Here is a 21,446-nt window from a genome sequence, read left to right as displayed (position 1 = left end):
GCTGAGCTAAAATACTGATTATAACTAGGCATAAACAAATATATTCCTTTGGGCTTTCTAAAAAGAAATTCTCAGATATAAGTTTATCTTTTGCTACTTAATTGAAAACAAAAGGAAAAATTAAAAAAGAAAAAAAAACTACTCTGATACCCTAATTTCATGACATTGAATATTATGGGATTATTTTAAAGTTTTATTACTTAAAAGCAAATTGCTTTATTTATCTTGCTTGATATAAACAGAGGTGTTGTCAGAGTTAATCAGGTGCAGGTATTTATTAAGGATCTATTTATCAAACACTATGCTCTGTCTTGTTGAGTTTGCAAAAAATGAATAATACATAACTTTTATCCTCAAGAAGTTTATAAACTAGTAAAAAAAATTGAATATAGGTAAAATATTTAATGTAGGATTAACTGTTAAAGTATGAAGACAATAAGTCGTGTAAGAGTGAAAGTTTTAATTTTAAAACCCAAAGAGATTTTAGAGACAGTCTAATTCAGTTTCTCATTTTACTGATGAGGAAACAGAAGTTCTTTACCTCAAAAATCTGCCCAGTGTCACACTACTGGATAATGTCAGAATCAGAATTAACACCCAGGTTTCTGACTTTTGCTTAGTACTTTCTGTTTATAAGCACCCATGAGCATATATGGAATGGGCTTGATTCAATATACATATGGAAGAAATGAGATATTGAAGAGTATGTATAGATAGTGGGGAGAAGAACTAGTATTTTATGATGGCAAGGGCTTAGAAGACCTGAGGAAGAACAAAGGGAAGGACCTAATGAGAATAGAAGGAATAAAGTAAGAATTTTTAGTAATTTAGGATTAAGGAGATCCTTCCAAACCAGGTAGATTTTATGTTGTAGGCACTAGAGCGCTTTTATAGATTTCTCAAATAGAATGACTTGATAAAAATTGTATTTTGGGAAGAATAATTGGTGGTGGTGAACATGAAGGATTGAAGTAGGTAATACTGGTAGCTAGAAGAAAGGGTGGGTTGCATTGTCAGATTGTGGTAATCGGAATGAAGTAGAAAATTCAAACCCACAAGGCATTTCCTTGGAGGATGGAGTGTGAAACACTAGAACTAGATTGTTGTTTTCTAAAGAGAATGAAGGGAAGAAGCTCATAGAATAGTATTTCCATGAACAGAAATAAATAACTTGGATAAAAACTATGATGAATTTAGTTTGTTTGGTTTTTTTTTGTATGAAATTAAGATTAAGTTGTAAATTCTGGAAATCATCTGTGCAGAATTTAGGGATATTATTAGGTCATCGAACTAAATATATCCCTTAGGGATTAGGAAATAAAGTACTGAAGTGAAAGGACCAAAATATAAATTTTAGAATCTTGTCTGTATAATATGTTAAAATTGTTAGGATATATGAGCTTACAACAGAAATAGGGATTGTAAAGGCATAGAAGAGATAGTCTTGGATGTTACAATTGAAGGGGAAAGGAAGAGGGGAGGAGCTAAAAAGCAGACAGAATTAGAGTGAATTAGAAATGTAAAGTGTGGCGGAAAAATAGTTAAAAGCACCATGGATGTTGGTCCTACACAAACCTGTGGTGACATCTATCATCTACCTCCAGTTAGCTTTGTTATATTAGATAAAGCATCTTTTTTAATTCTTTTTATTTTTTGATTTAAATGTTTTTAATTTAAAAAATTTCAATTACAGTTGAGATTTATTATTATATTAGTGTTTCTTGTACAGCATAGTGTAGGCATTTGTTTGTATACCTTAAAAAAGAATCCCTCTGATAAATCTTGCACCCGTCTGACACCATATATAGTTATTTTAGTGGTGTTGACTATATTCCCTAAGCCATACTTGACATCCCAGTTATTATTTTGTAACTGCCCATTTGTACTTCATAATCCTTTCACTTTTTTCACTCATCCACCCAGTCCCCCTCCTACTTGGCAACAATTAATTTGTTATCTGTATCTATGAGTTTGTTTCTGTTTTGTTTATTTTGTATTTTAGATTCCACATATAAGTTACAGAGGTTAAAAGGCAAAAATAGGAAGATCATGTGTAATTACAACAGGAAATTAAGGGATACACACAAACACACACATACAGAAGATGTAAAAAATAATGACAAAAACATAAATATGAAGGGGGGTAAGTAAAAAGGGTGGTGATTTTAGAATGTGTTTGAATTTAACCAAATTTAAAATAGGCTGCTATAAACATATCTCGGTATATATGAAGCATATGGTAACCACAAACAAAAAATCTACATGAGATATACAAGAAATAAAGAGAAAAGAATCCAAACACAACACTACAGAAAGCCATCAATATCCAAAAAAAGAAAGCAAAAGAATAAGAAAGGAACAGAGAAGAATTACAAATACAATCAGAAAAGTTATTAAAATGGCAATAACTACCTATCAATAATTACCTATCAATAATTACTTTAAATTTAAATGAATTAAATGCATCAATCAAAAGATGAATGGGCAATGAAGAAGTGGTACATATATACAATAGAATATTACTTGGCTGTGAAAAAGAATGAAATCTTACCATTTGTGCCAACATAGATGGACCTAGAAGGTATTATGCTAAGAGAAATGTCAGACAGAGAAAGTCATCTTTTTTAAATACTCAGTTTTTTTCATATGTAAAATAGAATACCTGCATTTTAAATAAGGATTACTGAGAGCATTAAATAAAGCCAGTAAAGAACTTAGCTCAGTACTTGACACATAGGTACATTCAATAAATGTTACAAGATAAATAAGACCATAGACTCTACAAAGAATAAAGAAATGAAAAACAAAACAAAACAAAAAAGAAACTGATGGTTAACATCTGCAAGATGGGTTTTAGGTAAAGTAGTGGAGTCCTAATGTAGTTGAATTCGATGCACGTTTATATGCAGGTTGTACAGTGGCGACTCAGCTTCGAAGCAGAATTAAGAAGATTCTAATTCAAAGAATTAAAATTAAGGAAGCTTTTTTTTGTTCTTGATATTAAAAGGATTACTACCGAGTGCTAATGAAGGCATACTATAAATGTATTAACATTTAACTAAAAATAAGATTTTAGGTTTTCATTTGAGAGTTTCCTATATTTTTGGACAATCAATAATGAAGTTTTTACATTTTAATTTAGGGTTAATTATCAGTTGTCCCTATTGTGTACACTTAGACTATTAGATTATCTCTGTACATTTTTGTTATATGTAGCATTTTTGATTTGAAGGCTACTTAGATTCAGGTTTATGAAAACCGCTATGGATGTTATTTAAATCTAATAGCAATAATATATCTGAATTTATTATTGCCAGTGCTCCATTGCTTAGAATGTATTTTTTAACATGTTCAGCAGATTTGTTTTCCAAATAAGTTATTCCTTTGTCTTTTGTTTAGGTCCTAGACTACTGAAACACAGAGTAAAATATAAGAAACAGGAATTTTTTCAAGTTCCATTTTTTTTCTGCATTATTCTTGGAATAATGGATTTACTTTTTCATACAAGACTCTTAACGGTGCTCACATTTTTAATACTTGCCTAAATGAGAGTATAACTTATTGTAGCATTTTATATTAACAATTAATTTATAAATGTTTTAGAAATCATTAGCTTTTATCCTTTTGTGGCCTCTAACTTTAAAGTTTGTTTGAAAAACAAATGTAGTAAAACTAAAATAAAAAGAAGAGACCTTTGTGGCTAAAAAAATGACTTTCTAAAAACTATTTTCATAACATCAGTGCTTTGGATTCAGGGATGTTTGAAGGGGGCTTATATATTATCGTACCCTGCCAGTAACTGATAGTATTTTTATTCCCATTATTGTGAAGAAATTTTTTGTGTAATTTTGAGGAGATAATGGAGAAATGTTTGTTTAAAAATCTTTATTATTTTTGCCACACATCCATTGTAATCACCAATTAATTTTATTTCTTAGGTGTACTACTCTGCTAGATAAATTAAGATCTTTGGAAACATATTAACTAGTATGTGGGTGTATGGTCTGTGGATATTAAATATGAGACTTCTAAAAAGTGACTTATGCCTACGGATATTTGTTTACAGGATCTTTATTATAAACCAAGATTATGCTTTATATCTCTCATCTTCTGAAATTGTATGAAATAGCAATATAAAGTACATTACAATGAAGCTGGTGATTTAAGTATTGGGAAAGAAATTAATAGGACTTAGAGTAATTTAAATCTATGTACAGTATGTATTACTTACGTCACATATTTAAAAAACATAAAGCATAGTTAATAATGAAAATCCACATAAAGAAAGAAGGAAATAATGGGATGTCTATTCAGTTGAATTCAACAAACATTTTTAGAGAACCATCATTTTGAAAAAGCACTATGATCCTGATGGTTCAGGTCTAGGGACCATACTTTGAAAACCACTGTTACAGATCTTGCTAAACCCACTTGAAGTCATCAAGATGAGAATGAGAAGGAAGATGTTTTAATTTAAGAAAGTGATCTTAAACTTCTAGCATCCATGGTCTTCTTTACCACAGTAGAAGTGTGTTTTTCATCATCTGAATTTTCCAGCATATTTATTCAAGTATTTATTCAATAAATATTTACTAAACATCTAATATATGCTAGGCATATTTAGAGCTGGAGATAAAGAGTAAGACACACATAGTGCCTGCCCTCTTGGAGTTTACATTCTCCTGAGGGCCATATTTGGACAAAAACAGCTAAACAGACATATTAATATAGTTTCCAGTTGAAGTATGTTATTTGAACAGCACCAACAAATTTGAGATCAAAGAGCAACTGTAATCATTACAGTGGTCTCTGAAGAGATGACATTGTAGTTAAAACCTAAGAAAGATAAGAAACTAGGTCTGTTAAAAGAAGGAAGGAGTAGCATTATTTTGGTAGAGACCAATATACCCATACGTCCAGAAGCAAGATAAAAAATATTTATTCTAAGAACTGAAAGCAGGCTTGACAGTTTGTTAATTTGGAGATGGGAGAATAGAGGGAAGAAATTAAGGTCAATCCTTAGGCTTCTGGTTTACGTAAATAGATGAACTATTTTTTACGGAAATAGGGAAGAGCCGTGTGTGTGCACGCGCGCGCGCAGGCTCAGAGGAAGCTCAACTGTGTTTTGAGAGTTTGGTCAAAAAAGCTGTCAGTCGAAATTATTAAAATTGTTACTGTATCGATTACACTAAATAAAAACTTTATTGCTAAAAAAGTTTACAAGATCCCTCAGAAGGTAATAAAATTTAAGGAAATAAAGCAGTATTCTAGGGAAAACATTAAGGCTATCAAGGATTAAGAGAAAAGCAATTCATTTTGGTAGGTTTATAGTAATATTGACACCCACAAAGATTAAAAGTTCTAGTTAAGTAAAAAGGGATTAAAATTTTAGCCAACTGGAAAAAGGCAGATTGTCCAAAAGATAAGTGAAAATAATAAATTAATACATGATCATAAAGACATTGTTGGTGAGAGAGGACATTGGCTTATCAGAGGATGTAGAAAATAAGTACCATGAACACAGAATTTCTAACATTATAGTTCAAATATGAAATGTTAGTATTCATAGGGAGTACTAAAAGGTGACAAAAATGAAAGGAAAAAAAGAGTTTCTAGAGGACCTAAAACCTAAAGATCTTAGCAAACTCCTCGAGAATGAAATTTAAATGACTGAAGTGGTTTTAAAAATCTGAATTTAGCTAGCTCATGCTCTAGAATTTCAATGACTCCATAAAATGTGAACTCATTAAAATAAAAGTCAGTCTTGTTTTTATTTTTAATGTGATATTTTCCAGTTCTCCAAGGGACTAGTGGAAGGATTTAAATAATCCATATCCATATGAAAGTGAATTATAGGGCTTGAAATTAATAAGGATAGAGACTTTCTAAGTAGTATTGAGTTTAAACTTGTGACTCAAAAGAAGGCTCTGTTCTGAGAGAATGTTGTTTCTTTACATTTGAAGGAAATACACCATTTCTGTTTTATTCACCAGTGTGTTGACCTTACTTATTAATACAGTGCCAGACACATATTAAGCATTTAGTAAATACTTGAATGAATAATACGACTTTTACATTGAGTTTCAGTTTTTGTGGAAAGCTGATAATCTACAAAGCAGTTCTTTCGTGGTGCCTGAGACCTCTCTACCATTACTGCACTCAAGTATTATACAGAATCAGAGCTATACCCAAGTAGTATTAGTAGAGTAGAATGTTTTTGAGATTATGTGTTTTTATGCATTACAGAGAATACTGGTGTTATTTTAAGCCAACTTTAAATTCCTTTTAGAATATGTGTGGTGGATTTTAATTTTTTTGATCAGTTTCCTGTTGTTCCTAAATTCCAGATACTAAAGCATTGAGTTCATGATGCTTTTGAGACAATTATTATCATGACTATTGAAAGAAGTTTTATGGATGATAGATGAGATATCCCAAGACCTCATTTTACTTGGTTTTATTTCTGGAAGTGTGGTAGCTGTACTTATTACTATAGTCAAATGTAGAAAAATGACAAACATTCCTATCTGGCCAAATTAGTTCTTTTATATTCACTCTTTAATCATGTGTCCATGCTTGCTTTCTCTTGATTATGTATCTGAACTTTTTTTTTTCTGAAGTTCTTGATTAATATAAATTTTCTTTAAAATAAATTGAATTGACTTGGGATCCTTTTTCTTATGATCCTGTTAATCAGTGATTATTTTCTCAAATATGTGTTTCTACTACCTTTGTTACTTTTATGTAGATACATTTTAGTCATTGCAGTTTCATCTCCAACCAACCTTTCTGGATTAATAAAACTGGTTTACACTAACTACTAGGATAGAACCTCATCGATCATGTAGATTAGAATTAGAATGTAATGAACACTAAAGAAGCAACATCAACTTTTGCTCTAGTGCAATGGAGAGAAGCATTATTTACCAAAAGAAAACAGATTGAGCAAAGATCTTGTTAAGAGTGACTATGTTATGCACTATTACTGTAAAACAATTATGATTCTCAAGGGTTGGGATGTTTTTAATGTTAGAAGAAAACATTTTATGAGATTTCAACCAGAGAATTACATATATAAATACTAATAGAGGAACAGCATAACATTTATGAACTTGGAAGCAATGTGATGTAATGGACTTTGGGGCTTTGGGATGATATTCTTTAAATCTTGACTCCTTCACTTATTAGTTTGAAATTGTAATCAAGTTACTTGACCTCTCTGGGCCCCAGCTTCCTGTTTTGCGAAGTAGATATAATGTGACTTCTTGAGAAGAATTTCGACAGAATTGAATATAATTACATACACAAATGTTGAATGAAACTTTTGGCCAATGCAGATTTTCTCTGAAGACAAGTAAATTCTAAGTTGCTAAGTATAGAAAAGTAGTGTGAAAAGTTTTTTTCATAATTTGCTAGTGCATTGTGCCCATAGGTCTCCATATTGTCTCAACCTAAGTGATTCACATTGATCCTAACAAGGATGTGTGTTTTAAGAAGGCATGGAATTCTTACTTTTTTGTTTGCTTTGAACAAAAGGTCAATTTGGGCTCTGAGGTCCTAAGTGGCTGCTAAATATAAGGATATGGGAAGGAGGAGGCTGAGCAAATGGATTTTAACAGGCCCCTGGTCCTACTTCCAGCAGAACAACTACATTTTTATGTTTTACTTTTTGTATTTACATGGATGCTATTGATTGAACAAAAGAATCTCTGTCTTTAAAAAGGTTTGGAAAACCAAAAGTAGTCTCTAGCACTCTATTCTTTGATTCCCTTTCTTTTTCTTTTTTTAAAAAATTAAATTTATTGGGGTAGTATCAGTTAATAACAAAAACATTTCAGGTATACAATTCCATAATACATCTTTCATATATTACATTGATGCTCCCCACTCAAAGGCTAGTCTCCTTCCATCTCCATATATTTGAACCCTTCTTTATCCTCTCCTCATCCACATTCCCCTCCTGTAACCACCATACTGTTGTCTGTGCGTATGAGTTGTTCGGTTGGTTGGTTTTGGTTTGTTTGCCCTCTGGTTCTGCTTTGCTTTCTTCTTGGCCTTTTTAAAGTTCGTGGAAATGAATGTGAGCAGGGGGAAAGAAGATGTGCCAGGCCCTCTTATTGGTAAAGTTCTCAGCCAGCAAAGCATCATGAAAGGATAAGGGTGTTATGCAAAAAGGGCGCTATGCAAAAAGGGTACTCATGATAGAAAAGTTCCTTGACCTCCTTAGCTCTAGCATCGATCTCCAGTCACACAAAGCCACATTTGGAGCCATCATCAGCAATTTTTTTGGATGTGGTTCCATAGTGTAGCGGTTAACATGCTTGCTTTACATGCAGAAGGTCCTGTGTTCATGCCCCAGTGGAACCACCACGGTCCATGGTCTATGCCCATGCCACCCTGAACAAGCCCAATGTCTTATCTTGGAAACTAAGCAGGATCTGGCCTGATTAGTACTTGGATGGGAGACCACATAGGAAGATCAGGTGCTGTAGGCATAAATAATAATAATAAAAGAAAAGAAAAGAGAAAAGAAAAGAAATTTTCCAACTTTGAAATAATGAGTACAAATATCTTATCTCTGATTACTTCCTTTTATTTGCTTTTATTGAGATCTCTTTAGTCGATCCTTCTTATTTTCATGTTCTTTTTTATCCATCTTAGACCGATCTATCACTTCGTGGATCCTTTTAGCGTCCTAAAGTTCTTTCCTCATTAGTTTTCTATGTACCCACCAGCAAGAACTGTGACTCTGGGTGAATCTATCTGACGTTACTCCGCCATCAAGCAGTGTTGGAGAAAATAACATACCGGGCTCATTAGTTACCTGTAATTTTCTGGGTTCCCTTACTTCCAGTTTATCTGAGTGGCTTCTTTCTCCCCCATCTTCATTAACCTTCCCTCTGGGCTTCTTACCATTGTCATTTAAATATGCTCAAGTGAATCCAAGCTTCAAATGAAAGTAACAAGCAAATCCATTTGCCATTTGAGGTACAACCCTCTCTCTCATCTTCTCACAAACTTTTTAAACAAGTTATTTATTTTCATGACCTTTAGCCAACTCCAATACAATTTCTGCTTCTATTACTAAAACTACTTTTGTAAATTTGTTTCACTTCCCTACTTAATAATGTTTAACAGCTTTCTTATTACCTTGTGAGAGAGTCACATATCCCCAGCTTTATATTCATACCATTCTTCTACTTCTTTAATATTCATACACACTTTTATCATTTCATCAAATATACCTAATATTTTTTGCCTCTGGGTTTTTCTATGTTCTATGTTTTCTACTTGGAAAATACTCTCCTCTACTTCCCCAGCTCCTTCAAACTTACTGTTTAGTTATCAGTGTCATCTCTTTAGAGAGATTTTCCCTGACCTGACCTGGCTTAGTCTTTTTCACAACACTTATCACGTTTGTAATAATTTATTTCATGTCTTTCTTCCCATGTCTTTTAATGTTAGTTTCTAGGGAGCAGGGATCTCAGTGGTCTTAGAGCCTGATACTTTTAATAGCTCAAGAAATATTTGTTGAAGGAATGACTGAATAAATGAACAACTTTATCTCTCTCTAGCTTAATAAGCCAGTAATGTCATTGACCTTATGAGAACTTCTTTACTTTTGCAGTGTAATAAGTTTTAAGTGGAGCTGAAACTATTCAATTATTATTTGAATTATTATTTGAATTATTAAATAGTATTTTGTTAATACTGCCTTATAGCTACACAGCATATATACTTTTTTCTTATTGTCCTCTGCTTTTTGCTTTTTAAAAAAATAGAAGTTTGTAATAATTTCAAAATTTTTTATTAGGAATGGTTTAGTATTTTGTTTCTTATGACATTTTGAATTAAATCACATATTTTCTGAGTACTATTTGGTATCTCCCCCTAAATGAAAAATTAAAATGTAGATAAATGATTCGAATTTCTTAAAAAAAAAAACTTTAAAAATGGTGTACAGATAAATATATTCAAAAGAGACCTTAGAAATTCTTTTTTCTCTTTTTTACCTAACTATATTAGGTAGAATTCCTAATGCTCTAGTAAATAAATTGTTATAAAACCTTTACAATTAAGAACTACTTGGTAGCTAAAACTACAGCTAAAAATATAAGATAAATTAATGAGTATATAAAGGAACAAATAGCAGTGACAGTATATTTGTTCTGTAGAATTACCATTTATATACAAAATAATAATAATAATATGTTCATTTAAATACAATCTAATGTTATACATATGTATAGAGATTGCTACCACATTTTATGGATTGGTAAACAGTGTTAGCATGGAATTCTAGAGATATTTTAGTGTTTAAAAGTAACCTTATATTATTTGCACAGCTACTTTATTGATGTAAAAAAAAAAAGCCTTATCAACCTATCTACAAATGGGTATGATAGAGAAGAGTGACAGAATAGGAACTACCACTACAAAGTAGATTAAATGATCTCTTAATTACTTCATGAATTAACATTTACATGTAAATATATTTCTAGCATGTTCCAATTCAAACTCACAACAGAAATGTAGAAATGAATGTAGTTTGTATTTAACTGAGTTGAGAAAATATATTGTGGTAATTAAATTCTGTCCTTTAAAAAAAAAAAAGCTTTTTTATAAATAAAATTTCTGGCTTCCAAGTATTTGTACTTTAATTAAAACAATAACTGTATGTTGTAAGCCAAATTTTACTCTTAAATACTTCTTTTATTTCATATACTTTATTTTCTTTAAATTATAGCTCTGTGTCTTGGGTAGAATTCTAAGAGAATAATAATGAACTTTACTCTGCAATCACAGAAGCAGTTTGGTAATATAGGAGCCAAATAACAACTTTTTCCTCCAAGTATATAGATTCATAGTCTGGACAGGAATCTTTAGGAGTAAGCTAACATATCACTCTGTGAGTTTACAACAGAGGATTGACTCTGTTAGTAGCTATAATGGAAACTAACCTGGATGAACATCAGTACCTACTTTGAAGTAAGTACTGAATTTACTTGACCATTACCACTCATGGAGAAAGAAGTAACTTGTTCATGACCTGCCATAATGTACCCCAGAATGTCAAACTCAGATTGCCTCCCCAGTTTGTTTATTCCCTTATTAAGCCCACTTTACTTAAAGTATGTTGTATAGGCAGGATACATTTTGGGGAGAAGGAATGGAGTTTATTTTTAAGGAATTCTGTCTCCTGGAATTAGAGCCAAAAGAGTGATTCAGAGTAAACAGAGAAGCTGAGTCCTGATATTTTTTGAGGCCAAAATACAGCCATGCCAGAAGCTATCTGTACTCTTATACTTTTAATCTTATGAGCCAATACATTACCTTTTAGCTTATGCCAGTTTGGGTTAGGTTTTCTATCATTGGCAACCAAGAGCCTAGTTTCTTTGGAACATAAATGTTAAATCATCTTGAATTGGCATCATGATATATTGCCACCACATTTTTAGGATTAAATTTTTATTTATATCTTAGTTATATATAACTTTTGTACCTGAATGTTAACAAGGAAAAGCAACTAATGCTTGAAGGTGAAGTACTAATCCAAAAACAGAAGAACATGAAAATTCAAACCTTAAATTCTATAAAACTTTCAGATAGTTGCATTTTTATTTTCTATATGATTTAAATCTATAAACAAGTTGTGAAACAAAACTTAAAAAGAATATTTAAGTCATATAAAATATATATTTTTAAAAGTCAACTTAAACAAATGTATTACAAATATTTGCTGGGTATATTTGATTTGTAATAAGCTTTCCTACATTTTACACACTCTATTGTCTTATATTACTTTCTACATAGTTTTGACATAGTAATGTGTTTTTTAAATCAAACATCATGACTAAAAATATGAGTTCATGGATGAGAATCATGCTATTTCCAGATTTTTTTATATAGACATTTAAATAGGAAAATATATTTATGAATACTACCTTTAACTGCCCCAACCTCATTTTATATCTCTGTATTTACCCTTTACTAATTATCCTTGATTTGAAATTGATTTTCTTCATTTCCTTCTCTCTTTATTATTCTTGGGTAAGGAAATGGATGAAGAAAAAAACTAATGAAAGCACTCACAAAGGAAGATGACCTTAAGAGCAAACCCTGAAATCTGTTAGGATTCTTTTGGGTGCTGGTATCAGAGACCTAAATAAATTAACTTAGTCACAACTTCTGGTTAAGTAGCTATTATGAAACAAGAGGTGACTCTCTAATCCCAGTCATAGCAGGATCCAGGGCTCAGAGAATATCACCACAGCCTTGCCTCTGCATCCTTCAATTTTACATTCCTCTGTGTTGGATTTATTCTCTCACAGGTACAGTCTATGGACTGCATGTGTCCAGATGTATATAATTCTTATAGTACCAGATTTCAGATAAGTGTGAGTGACTGCTGTTTTCTCCAGTGAAAAAGTCTCAGTTTGTGGGGGGATGTTGGACCAGCTTGGTTCTCGTGGCCACCAGGGCTTGGGAAAGGATGACCATATAATTAATAGCTCTGTCAGAACCACACTGAATGGAATGTAGAATTTTAACAAAAAGAAAATATATTTATATATAGTGTAAATTAGGTCAGAGTGGTTTCTTTTAATATGTAGCTGAGATCACCTATATTGAAGAATTGGGGATTCGCAGTGTAAGGAAAAGGAAAGAAGGTATTTGAAGGTTGGTGCTGTAGTAAAGTGACAGACAGCATGGACTTTGGCAGTCATATAGTCCTGGACATGCCTTTACCACTTCCCAGCTGTATGACCTTAGGTCAATTAACTTTTCAAACCCTGATTTTTTAACCTGTAAGACGAAAATAATACCTGTCTCATAGAATGGTTATGAAAATTAAATGAAATAAAATATGTAAAGCATTTATCCAGTGCCTAGCACATAGTGGGTACTCAGTAAATGATAGCTGATATTAGTATCCCCACCACAATAACAGTAATAATAAACACTGTTCTTTGCCACCCGTGTTCTCAGATGTTGCCTAACTACCTAGGATTGAGTTTTAAATGGTTCTATAGTTCAATTAAATTAAGGTTCATATGAAATCTTACAAATGAGTCTGAAAGTCTAACTACTGTTTATAACACTGGTTCTTTAGGGGAAATTTTCTTCAAGTTGAAGAAAATATATTTCGTAACATAACTCATTTTTCGATGGAGTTTGCCTCTATTTTTTTTTTTTTAATATATCTAGTTCCTTTTATGAGGGCCAGGAATCAAGTAAATAAGGATCAGGATCCATTTAATACAATGTTAGAATTAAAGTATATTCTAGCAGAATAAAATTTATTCTCAGAGGCTGCTGACTCCTATAAGAAGTTGTATCATGATCTTGTGCTTTGCTTTGGGAGGTGTTCAACTTAAAGCCTAATTAAGCTATAAATGAAATTTCAAGCTTTTTAATTGTGTTTTCTATTTAGATGTTTCCCATTTCATTTTAAAAGTTCTGTCTTAACTTGTGGCCCTCTACAATAGTGTGTGGATTGACTCACTATAAGGAAATGTAGCAATGAGAAGCAGACAAAGAATTCTCCCGAACTTGGGACAATTCATTGTTATGAAAACTGATCTCAGTGAAAATTACCAAGATATGTCAGAATAAATGTACACAGGCACATAGTGGATGGTCAGGTGAGTCTGTTGTCCATTGTTTTATCAATAATATATAATACAGATGAATATTTTAAAGGCTATTCATATTCAGGGAATTTAGACTAATTGTACTTATATATATATTTATAAAAATTATTTACTGCTGTCAACTATTTTGTCATCAATGAGAATAAGTTCAGGATGAACAATCAGAAATACACAGATGTAATGATGTCTTTCTAGTATAAAAAATAGCCAAATTTATTAATACTCCCATGCCTGCTCTGGTTAATGTAGGTAATTATTACATGATATTAAGGAAGAGTCAGAGTTATGGTGTTGATATTGTACTGGCTTACTTTTAAGGAAGAAAGTTTACTATTTATGGCTATAGTGAATAGCATGCTTATATTCAAACATTCCTCATACTATTATTAGTCACAGAACTACTCAATGTATGCATATGAATGGCTTGACACAATCTAATATAATAATGATTAGAAAAATTAGTAATATCCTATATTATAAATGGTGACTTTTTATCTTCATATATAAAGGAGAGCATTTACTAATTTTCACATTTATCAAGAAAACATGTCACTAAACAAAACCTAAAAAATAATGGATATTGTTTTAGTATGACAGATGATTTTCTAAATAAAGCTTAGGAGCATTGATATACCTGTATTCTTGTCTTTCAGCTTGTTAAAAGTAACATCTTTATGATAAATGCTTTCTCTTTATAGATTGTCAGTAATTTATGTAAGTATATAAATCAAGACAGGATAATAATTTCTGCCAATTAAATACACTTTTTAATATTTTCTGCAATAAATGCTTTTGGGATTTTTTAATGTGGGGTCGCCTTTCACGTTTCTCAGAGTCTTGTTCACAATCATAGAGTATTCAGTTTTAGAAGAGACTGTAAAGGTTATTTCATTCATTCCCTCATCCATTTGATGGTAATGTGCTTTGCAGATTTAATATGAAATTAACACCCCAGGCAACATTTTTTACTTCCTAAAATGTCATTGTATTTCACGTAAAGTTTTTTTAAAATCTTTTTTGCCAGTAAGAATTATAAGGAGAATTTTATAAAAGTGGAAAATCTGTAGAAGGACTCTGCTACTTTTTCTACTTTTCTGAAAGTGCATTAAAGTGTAAATTACTGTATGAGCCCTCATAGAAATAGTTATCTTTTAAGTAAAATTCAGTTCAAATACAGAAGCACAGGGAGACTACATGACTTGCCCAAGGTTATATACTGAGTTAATAGTAAAGGTAGAATTGAAATACAAGGCCCCGATTCTCAAGTCAGTTCAGCACAGAACCGTAGATTCTCTTTCCTTGTGTTTATTATATGGAAGTCTGGACAACCAAAAATATAGTCACCTCATGTCACGTCTTTCTCTTCTCTTTTTCTATATCACACATATAGTCTTGGTTATTTTGATAATTTTTCTACCACATGTATATACCCCACACACAGTTTTGCTTTTTTTAAAACTTCGTTTTATAACCTTAATTGAAGTTATCCTCAGAAATGTCCTTTGCTACCATTAAAGAGAAAAATTTAATGTTAGAAAGAGCTAGAGAGAGAGAAGAGGAAAGAAATCTAAAAGAGCAGTTTAATTTTCAAGTACATTTTGGTTTTCTCCTTGCTATATATTAGAGATGGATGCTTTTAGTAGATGATCACCTTTAGAAGCTAGTCTCTTGCCTTTGACTGCTACTATAAAGAATTTCTAATACTGTCTTGACATCAGTTGGTGGCTTTGGAAATCATTTTAATTTCATAAACTGACACCCTGACTACACTGCAGCGTTAAATGAAGAGAATAAGTTGCCATTTCGTTTTAAGTCTGTAAAGAGAACACCAGGAAGTTTTTTGATTTACACAAAGCTACACAATTGTAAATTATGGGGGGCGGGGACTAGAACCTAAATATTTACACTCTTAAACTCTCTTTTCATTGCACTAAATTCCACTTTTCTGAAAAGTAATATGAATGTCTCGTATAGGGAAATGTTCGGTGAGACTTAAGTCATTATTTCTGATGTCATATTCATTTAGGTGTTTTTCCCACTTCACTGTACCTTCTTTATTAATTTCCTTTTTGGATCTGATTCCTGATTGTGCTGAATATTTAGGAGAACACTTGTCATTTTCGATGAGAAAAGTAATATAATATAACCTTCTTTCTATATACTATAGGCAGAAAGAAAACTGGAGCACATATCTGTCTTCCTTTTTATTCTTTTGAATTCACAGAATATGTTAAAATCAACTGTAATATGCAAACAAATATATCATACAGTGAATCTGTTTATGAATGCTTAATAAAAATTCAGCACCATAATTAAATTGCAAAGTTCAACATCATTGTACTCCATTAATGTTAATACTTGATTTTGCTTATAATGGATGTCTGCATGTAAACTTTTTATTTACTGTGACTGTTGTAGTATAGGAAAGACATTCAACTAGGACTTGATTTTTCTTTTGAGCTCCCAGGTTCCCATAGCAATTTTAGACAACACATGCCGTTTTACTGGAAGAGTAACCAGAGGATATAGTCTGATCACTCTCTACCTCCCATGGTAAGCCTTCTGTTTATTTTGTGAATTTAGTAGTTAGAGGTGCATGATAACACTTGCCATCTCTGTTAGATGCTGCTAAATCAGACTGCCAAGCTCTAGCAGCTCTTCTTTTTATTCCAAATTAAACATTGATTTCCTAGATGGTCATACATTTGGTGTGTCCAAAACCTTCTTACTCTAGAAGCACTAAAATCTACACCATAAATTTTAAATTCCAAATGAAAAGAATAAGGTGGCTTCCTCATAATTGAAAACATTTCTCAAACAAATGAAAGAAAACATAAATTTTCATGGAAATTTATTTTTCACTTTTCTGACTATTATATGATTTTCCTAGCAATATGAAACAATTCCCTGCAGTCCCTCCCATTTAATTGTTGAAGCAGAAAAGTCATTAAATCTTGATTAGCCATACTACCTATGGTAGCATCTGGTGTTACTGAATTTTTGCTGGCATCTAAAAGCAGTACAGTAATCATTCCTACCTGGGGAAAGATTTCAGCATTCTGTTTCATTTGGTAATTTTTCTAGTCTTTCTTTCAGTTACATGATTTATTGAAAAAAAAAAAAGAAGTATATTTACTCAGTTACATGACGTGTTAAAAAAAAAACACATTGCATACATGCATACACATTCGTAAATGCATATGTATGTGTGTATGTATGTGTACACACATTCATACACACATCTATGTGTATGGATATATTGTATTTTCCTTTCTATTTCATACTTTGGAAAAAATATAAAATAACAAAAAATTAAGGTCAAGTTGGCTTATTTTAAGAAACCAAGTTGTTAAACCACATTCTTTCACATAACATCACAGATATTAAGAAAACTTGAGAATTTTTAATTTGGTTTAGATATATTTAAACATCTGTTTGTTTTTTACTTTGTTTTCTTAATATTCTCAATTATATATTTGCTGCTTCTTATTCTCAATGTTTTTTATTTCTCTAAAACACTGTGAATTTCACCTCCATTAGAATGTAAGTGCCATGAGGGAGAGGATTTTGTCTTTCTTATTAATCTAATGGTCTCCAGATATAAAACAACTCCTGGCACACCTTAGGTATTCAGGAAAATGAATGTAGGAAGGCATGAATGCTATGGGGATATAGAAAATGGTGCTGGCCATTTTCACCAGTGTCAGCCATAGTGCCGAACACATATTTGCTTAACACATTTTTAAAAATTAGGGAATGAATGAATGAATGAATGCAAAAGTTAGATTTGGTAATCTATTTTGGAAAACTCTTTGTCAGTACCTACTAAAATTGAACATCTGTATAGCACATAACCGAGATTCTACTCCTAGGTGTGTATACTTAACTGAAATGCAGTTATCTAGGTTCACCAAAAGACATAGGCAGTGATACATAGCCTCAATATAGAAGCTATCCATGTGCCCATGAACAATAGAATGGACAAATAAATTGTAGTATGATCATACAATGAGATACTATACATCAATGAGAATATAAGAACTGTAGTTATATTTATCACCATGGATGAATCACATAAATATAATGTTTGGTGAAAGAAGCCAAAGATAAAAGAAAATGTATTATATAATCTTACATAAAGTTTAAATCTGTATTGTTAGATGTCAGAGGATATGAGGAGGAACTTTTAGGGTGTTCTAATGTTTGTACTTAAAAATATTACAACATGACAATCCCTGCCTTAAAAGAACTAACTTAATGAGGGAGCGAGAAATTAACATTAGGCAGAGTAAAATAAATGATATATAAATAAAGTCCCTTGAGTGAGCGGAGGTTGGAATCATTAATTTTATTAAGGTATGCGTGGCACTCTTCTATTTTTTGAGAAGTGGGAGTAAATGTACCCATATATCTAAGCCAGTGATGATGGCCGTAATTGCCTGGAGCTGGGGCTTTTTACAAAGTGGGGCTTCCGGGGAATGAAGATTAGAAATGAGGTTCCAATAGCAGGAGATGCTGAAACTCCATCTGTGTGCTGGAGGAAGGTGCGTTGGGGTGGGGGATGAATGAAGGAGGGTGTAAAGTGGTAAGCCAGGGTGATAGGTGTAATAGAACTTCTGATTTAAAAAAAACATGCGTACTCTACTCTATTTCAAGAAATTACTTTTGGCATTTTGTTGAAATTAGACAATCAATTCATTACATGATCCCAACCATCTTTATTTTAAGAAAATAAACTGAATTTCTAATTGTTTTAATATGATAGTGGTATATAAGTTAGTGTAGGCATTGAAGTATGTCAACAAACCCAGGTTAGAATTTTAATGATTATAGGAATTGAAGGATATTATAAATATATCTGACACATAGCTACTTTTTGGGGGGTATCCATAATAAAACTTCCATTCTGTGTTTCTTTGTGGTCAATATTTTTAGAAATAAACTTGCTGCATAATATTAAATGTTCCTAGAAGACCGGGTCTGTATCTTTTATCTCTGTAAGCTACACAATGACAAGGAAGTACCTCCTATAAAAATAGGGATTTAATAAATATGTTAATGAATGACTGTCTATGGAGAGAATATATTTCATTTCTTTTATTGATTTCTCATCTTTTATAAGCCTGCTTTCTTTTAGAGAATTATCATAATATAACTTGCCAGGGAGCCTTAGTCTGTGAAAGCAGTGTACCCTTTTTATTATGAGAAGTTCAAAGACCTTCTGAATATATTAATGATTACCATTAAAGCACTTCTTGATAATTATTCTGCTAATGATAAGTTGTAAAGATGCCAAAGTCAAACTGAGATGTGAATGCCAGGCCCCCACTAGCAGGGTAACTTGCTACTTCACATCAGTCTTTGGGCATTATTTCAGTGTGATTCAAATATGTGCCTCAGCAAAATGACAGATTATTGCAGGCCCTAGTCTTGTGGGTCATGGTGAAAATAGTCACTGAATATCAAGGGTCTGTGTAAGGATTCTTAACCCATATGGGTTATGTCTTCAGAAGGCCTACGATTCTCCTGAAATTGTCAGCTACATTTTGTATGTATGTGCATACATGTTTTTTTATGATGTCTGTAGCATTTATGAGTACTATTAAGTCTTTGACCCAAGAAAGGTTAAAGACCAATATATCTGTAACCTCTTTAGAGGTCTTTTACATTGAGTAAACATTTGCCATCTCATTTTCTTGATATACAGCATATATGACTGGAGGAATAAAGATACTATGTGTGTTTATTGGTCTTATTTTAATTTTTCAGTCTAGGAATTTGTGGCCTTTTCATAATACTGTGGTATTTCTTTTTTATGTGAATTAATATTTCAATGCAAATGCAGTGTCACTGAATGAATGTGATTGATAAAACATGAGTGGTACTTTACATAGTTTTATTATTTATGTACCCGAATTCATTATTAAAGAGGAAAAGAAGGAATTTTTCATATTTAACATTTAGCTCTTTTCATGAAGTGGAATATTTTAAAACAAATTTTAGATTGAATTTAACATTTTCACATTCAGAAAATACCTGCTTTTATGGAAGTACATAACCTTAATTCATTCTGTAGAAATAGGATCTTATACAGAAAATAGTAGTACGGTATGTGAGTGTATGTGAACACTTTATTCTGTTTGAACAAGACTTTATGATAGAGTCAGACTTCATCTTTAAAGCGTTAGCTGTTGCTTCCTGGACCTTTTTGTTGCCTAAGGGAAGCCAACTTCCTAGAAAGTGGAACTACAGAGAGAGTTGAAAATGAGCAAGAGTAGAATTAGGAGATGTAATTACAATCTAACCTTAATATTTTCAAACTAAATTGTAATTTATTCCAAAATTCCAGCACCCACTGTCACGAAATTTACTACCTACATTAATGAACAAATGTGGAGCTATTTAGTTATTTAGAAATTAGAGTTTTGAAAACAAGACATTTTCTGTCACCAAAGAAAGGAAGCACATTGGTTATTAGAATTAACAGCTATTTGTTGAGTGTTTACCCTGTAGCAAGCACTTCTACATATAACCTCATCCAATCTTTACAACTGTTTGAGATAAATAATATCGCCATTTTGATGTGAATTCTGAAACACAGAGTAGCTTGTTCAAGGTGTTCTTTGGGACCTTCAAAACCAGGCAATAATAGGTGCTTGATTTATGAAATTGAATTACACTGATATATATCTATGTATCTCTGATTCTTGCCTATTTATCTGTGGTTAAATTAGGGCGTCAGGATCCCAGACTTTGTTACATATAACATGGAAATGCACTCAGTGAAATATGTGACACCCTGTTATGTTAGCAAGATTTTATCATAATGTTTAGGAAAAATAAGATTTCATTTTGTAATCCTATGCAAATAGTAAGTGAACTAGATTTCCTATACCTCCACTCTTGCTTATCAATCACCAATTACTGGGATAGAGATTGGATGAAATACAGTCATACGCTACCTAACAGTGTTTTGGTCAGCAACAGACCACATATGATGGTGGTACCATAAGATTAAAATGAAGCTGAAAAATTCTTATCACTGACATTGTAGCCATCGTAACGTCATAGCTCAATACATTACGTATGCCTATAGTATTTAGTACAGTAACATGCTGTACATGTTTGTAGCCTAGGAGCAATATAGACTATATATCATAGAGCCTAGGTGTGTAGTAGGCTATACTATTAATTAATGGTGTTTAACTTTTGCCAAAAATATAGATACCTGCATCTCTTGACCCTGGGCTACGCGTAGATCGAAAGTTATGTTATTGCTTTTTGAAAGTTATAGACTTGCTCTTGTTTTTATGAAATTGTTCTCAAATTAATTTTTTTCATGTCAGTTTAGTAAACTATTTTTGAAGTCACACTGCTAATTATTTTGGATGTTATGTTTTAGTTCTAGTCGCTATTCTTTGTTTGAATGGATAGTAAGTCAAGAATAAAATAAGGGTGGTTTGTAGTGCTTTGTTTATTTTCTCAGATTTTTTATTGCCAGAAGAAAAAATAACTAGTAGATGAGAAGACAAACAGATAGTTCAACCAGAAAAATAAAGTAAAATAAAATAAAATAAAACCTGTATAGTAGGTTTATGATAAGAAGTACTGAGTCCATTGATCTGTGCATGTCCTTTAGAGAGTAAGTGGATATGGGTAAGCATCAGTGTACCAGCCATCATTGATAAGTGCATGATATAGTCCAAATAGAGATGTGATGAAAGGAGAAAATGTTAATAATCCCTGGAGTATTGAGTTGGGGGAGGGCACAGAGCACAATTAAGAAGAAAT

At 32.0% G+C, this 21,446-nt stretch overlaps 1 protein-coding gene across 5 annotated transcripts in view; it reads left to right on the top strand.

Moving 5' to 3' along the window:
• The window catches only part of COMMD10 (COMM domain containing 10), a 149,456-nt gene that overhangs the window by 72,146 nt on the left and 55,864 nt on the right, over positions 1–21,446 (top strand). For 2 of the 5 annotated variants that reach the window (XM_016120885.2, XM_016120886.2), the window contains exon 6: positions 16,123–16,208. The exons of 2 other annotated variants lie outside the window; for them this stretch is intronic. In XM_016120885.2, coding sequence (XP_015976371.1) covers positions 16,123–16,208 — 86 coding nt within the window. Of the gene's footprint in view, positions 1–16,115; positions 16,209–21,446 lie in introns of those variants that run through there. One more of the 5 variants, XM_016120887.2, reaches the window with a different exon arrangement.

Source organism: Rousettus aegyptiacus, unplaced genomic scaffold (genome assembly GCF_014176215.1).
Source record: "Rousettus aegyptiacus isolate mRouAeg1 unplaced genomic scaffold, mRouAeg1.p scaffold_m13_p_8, whole genome shotgun sequence".
NCBI classification, from domain to species: Eukaryota; Metazoa; Chordata; class Mammalia; order Chiroptera; family Pteropodidae; genus Rousettus; species Rousettus aegyptiacus.
Note: the sequence above shows the minus strand (reverse complement) of the source record. Positions and strands in the feature narration are given on the sequence as shown.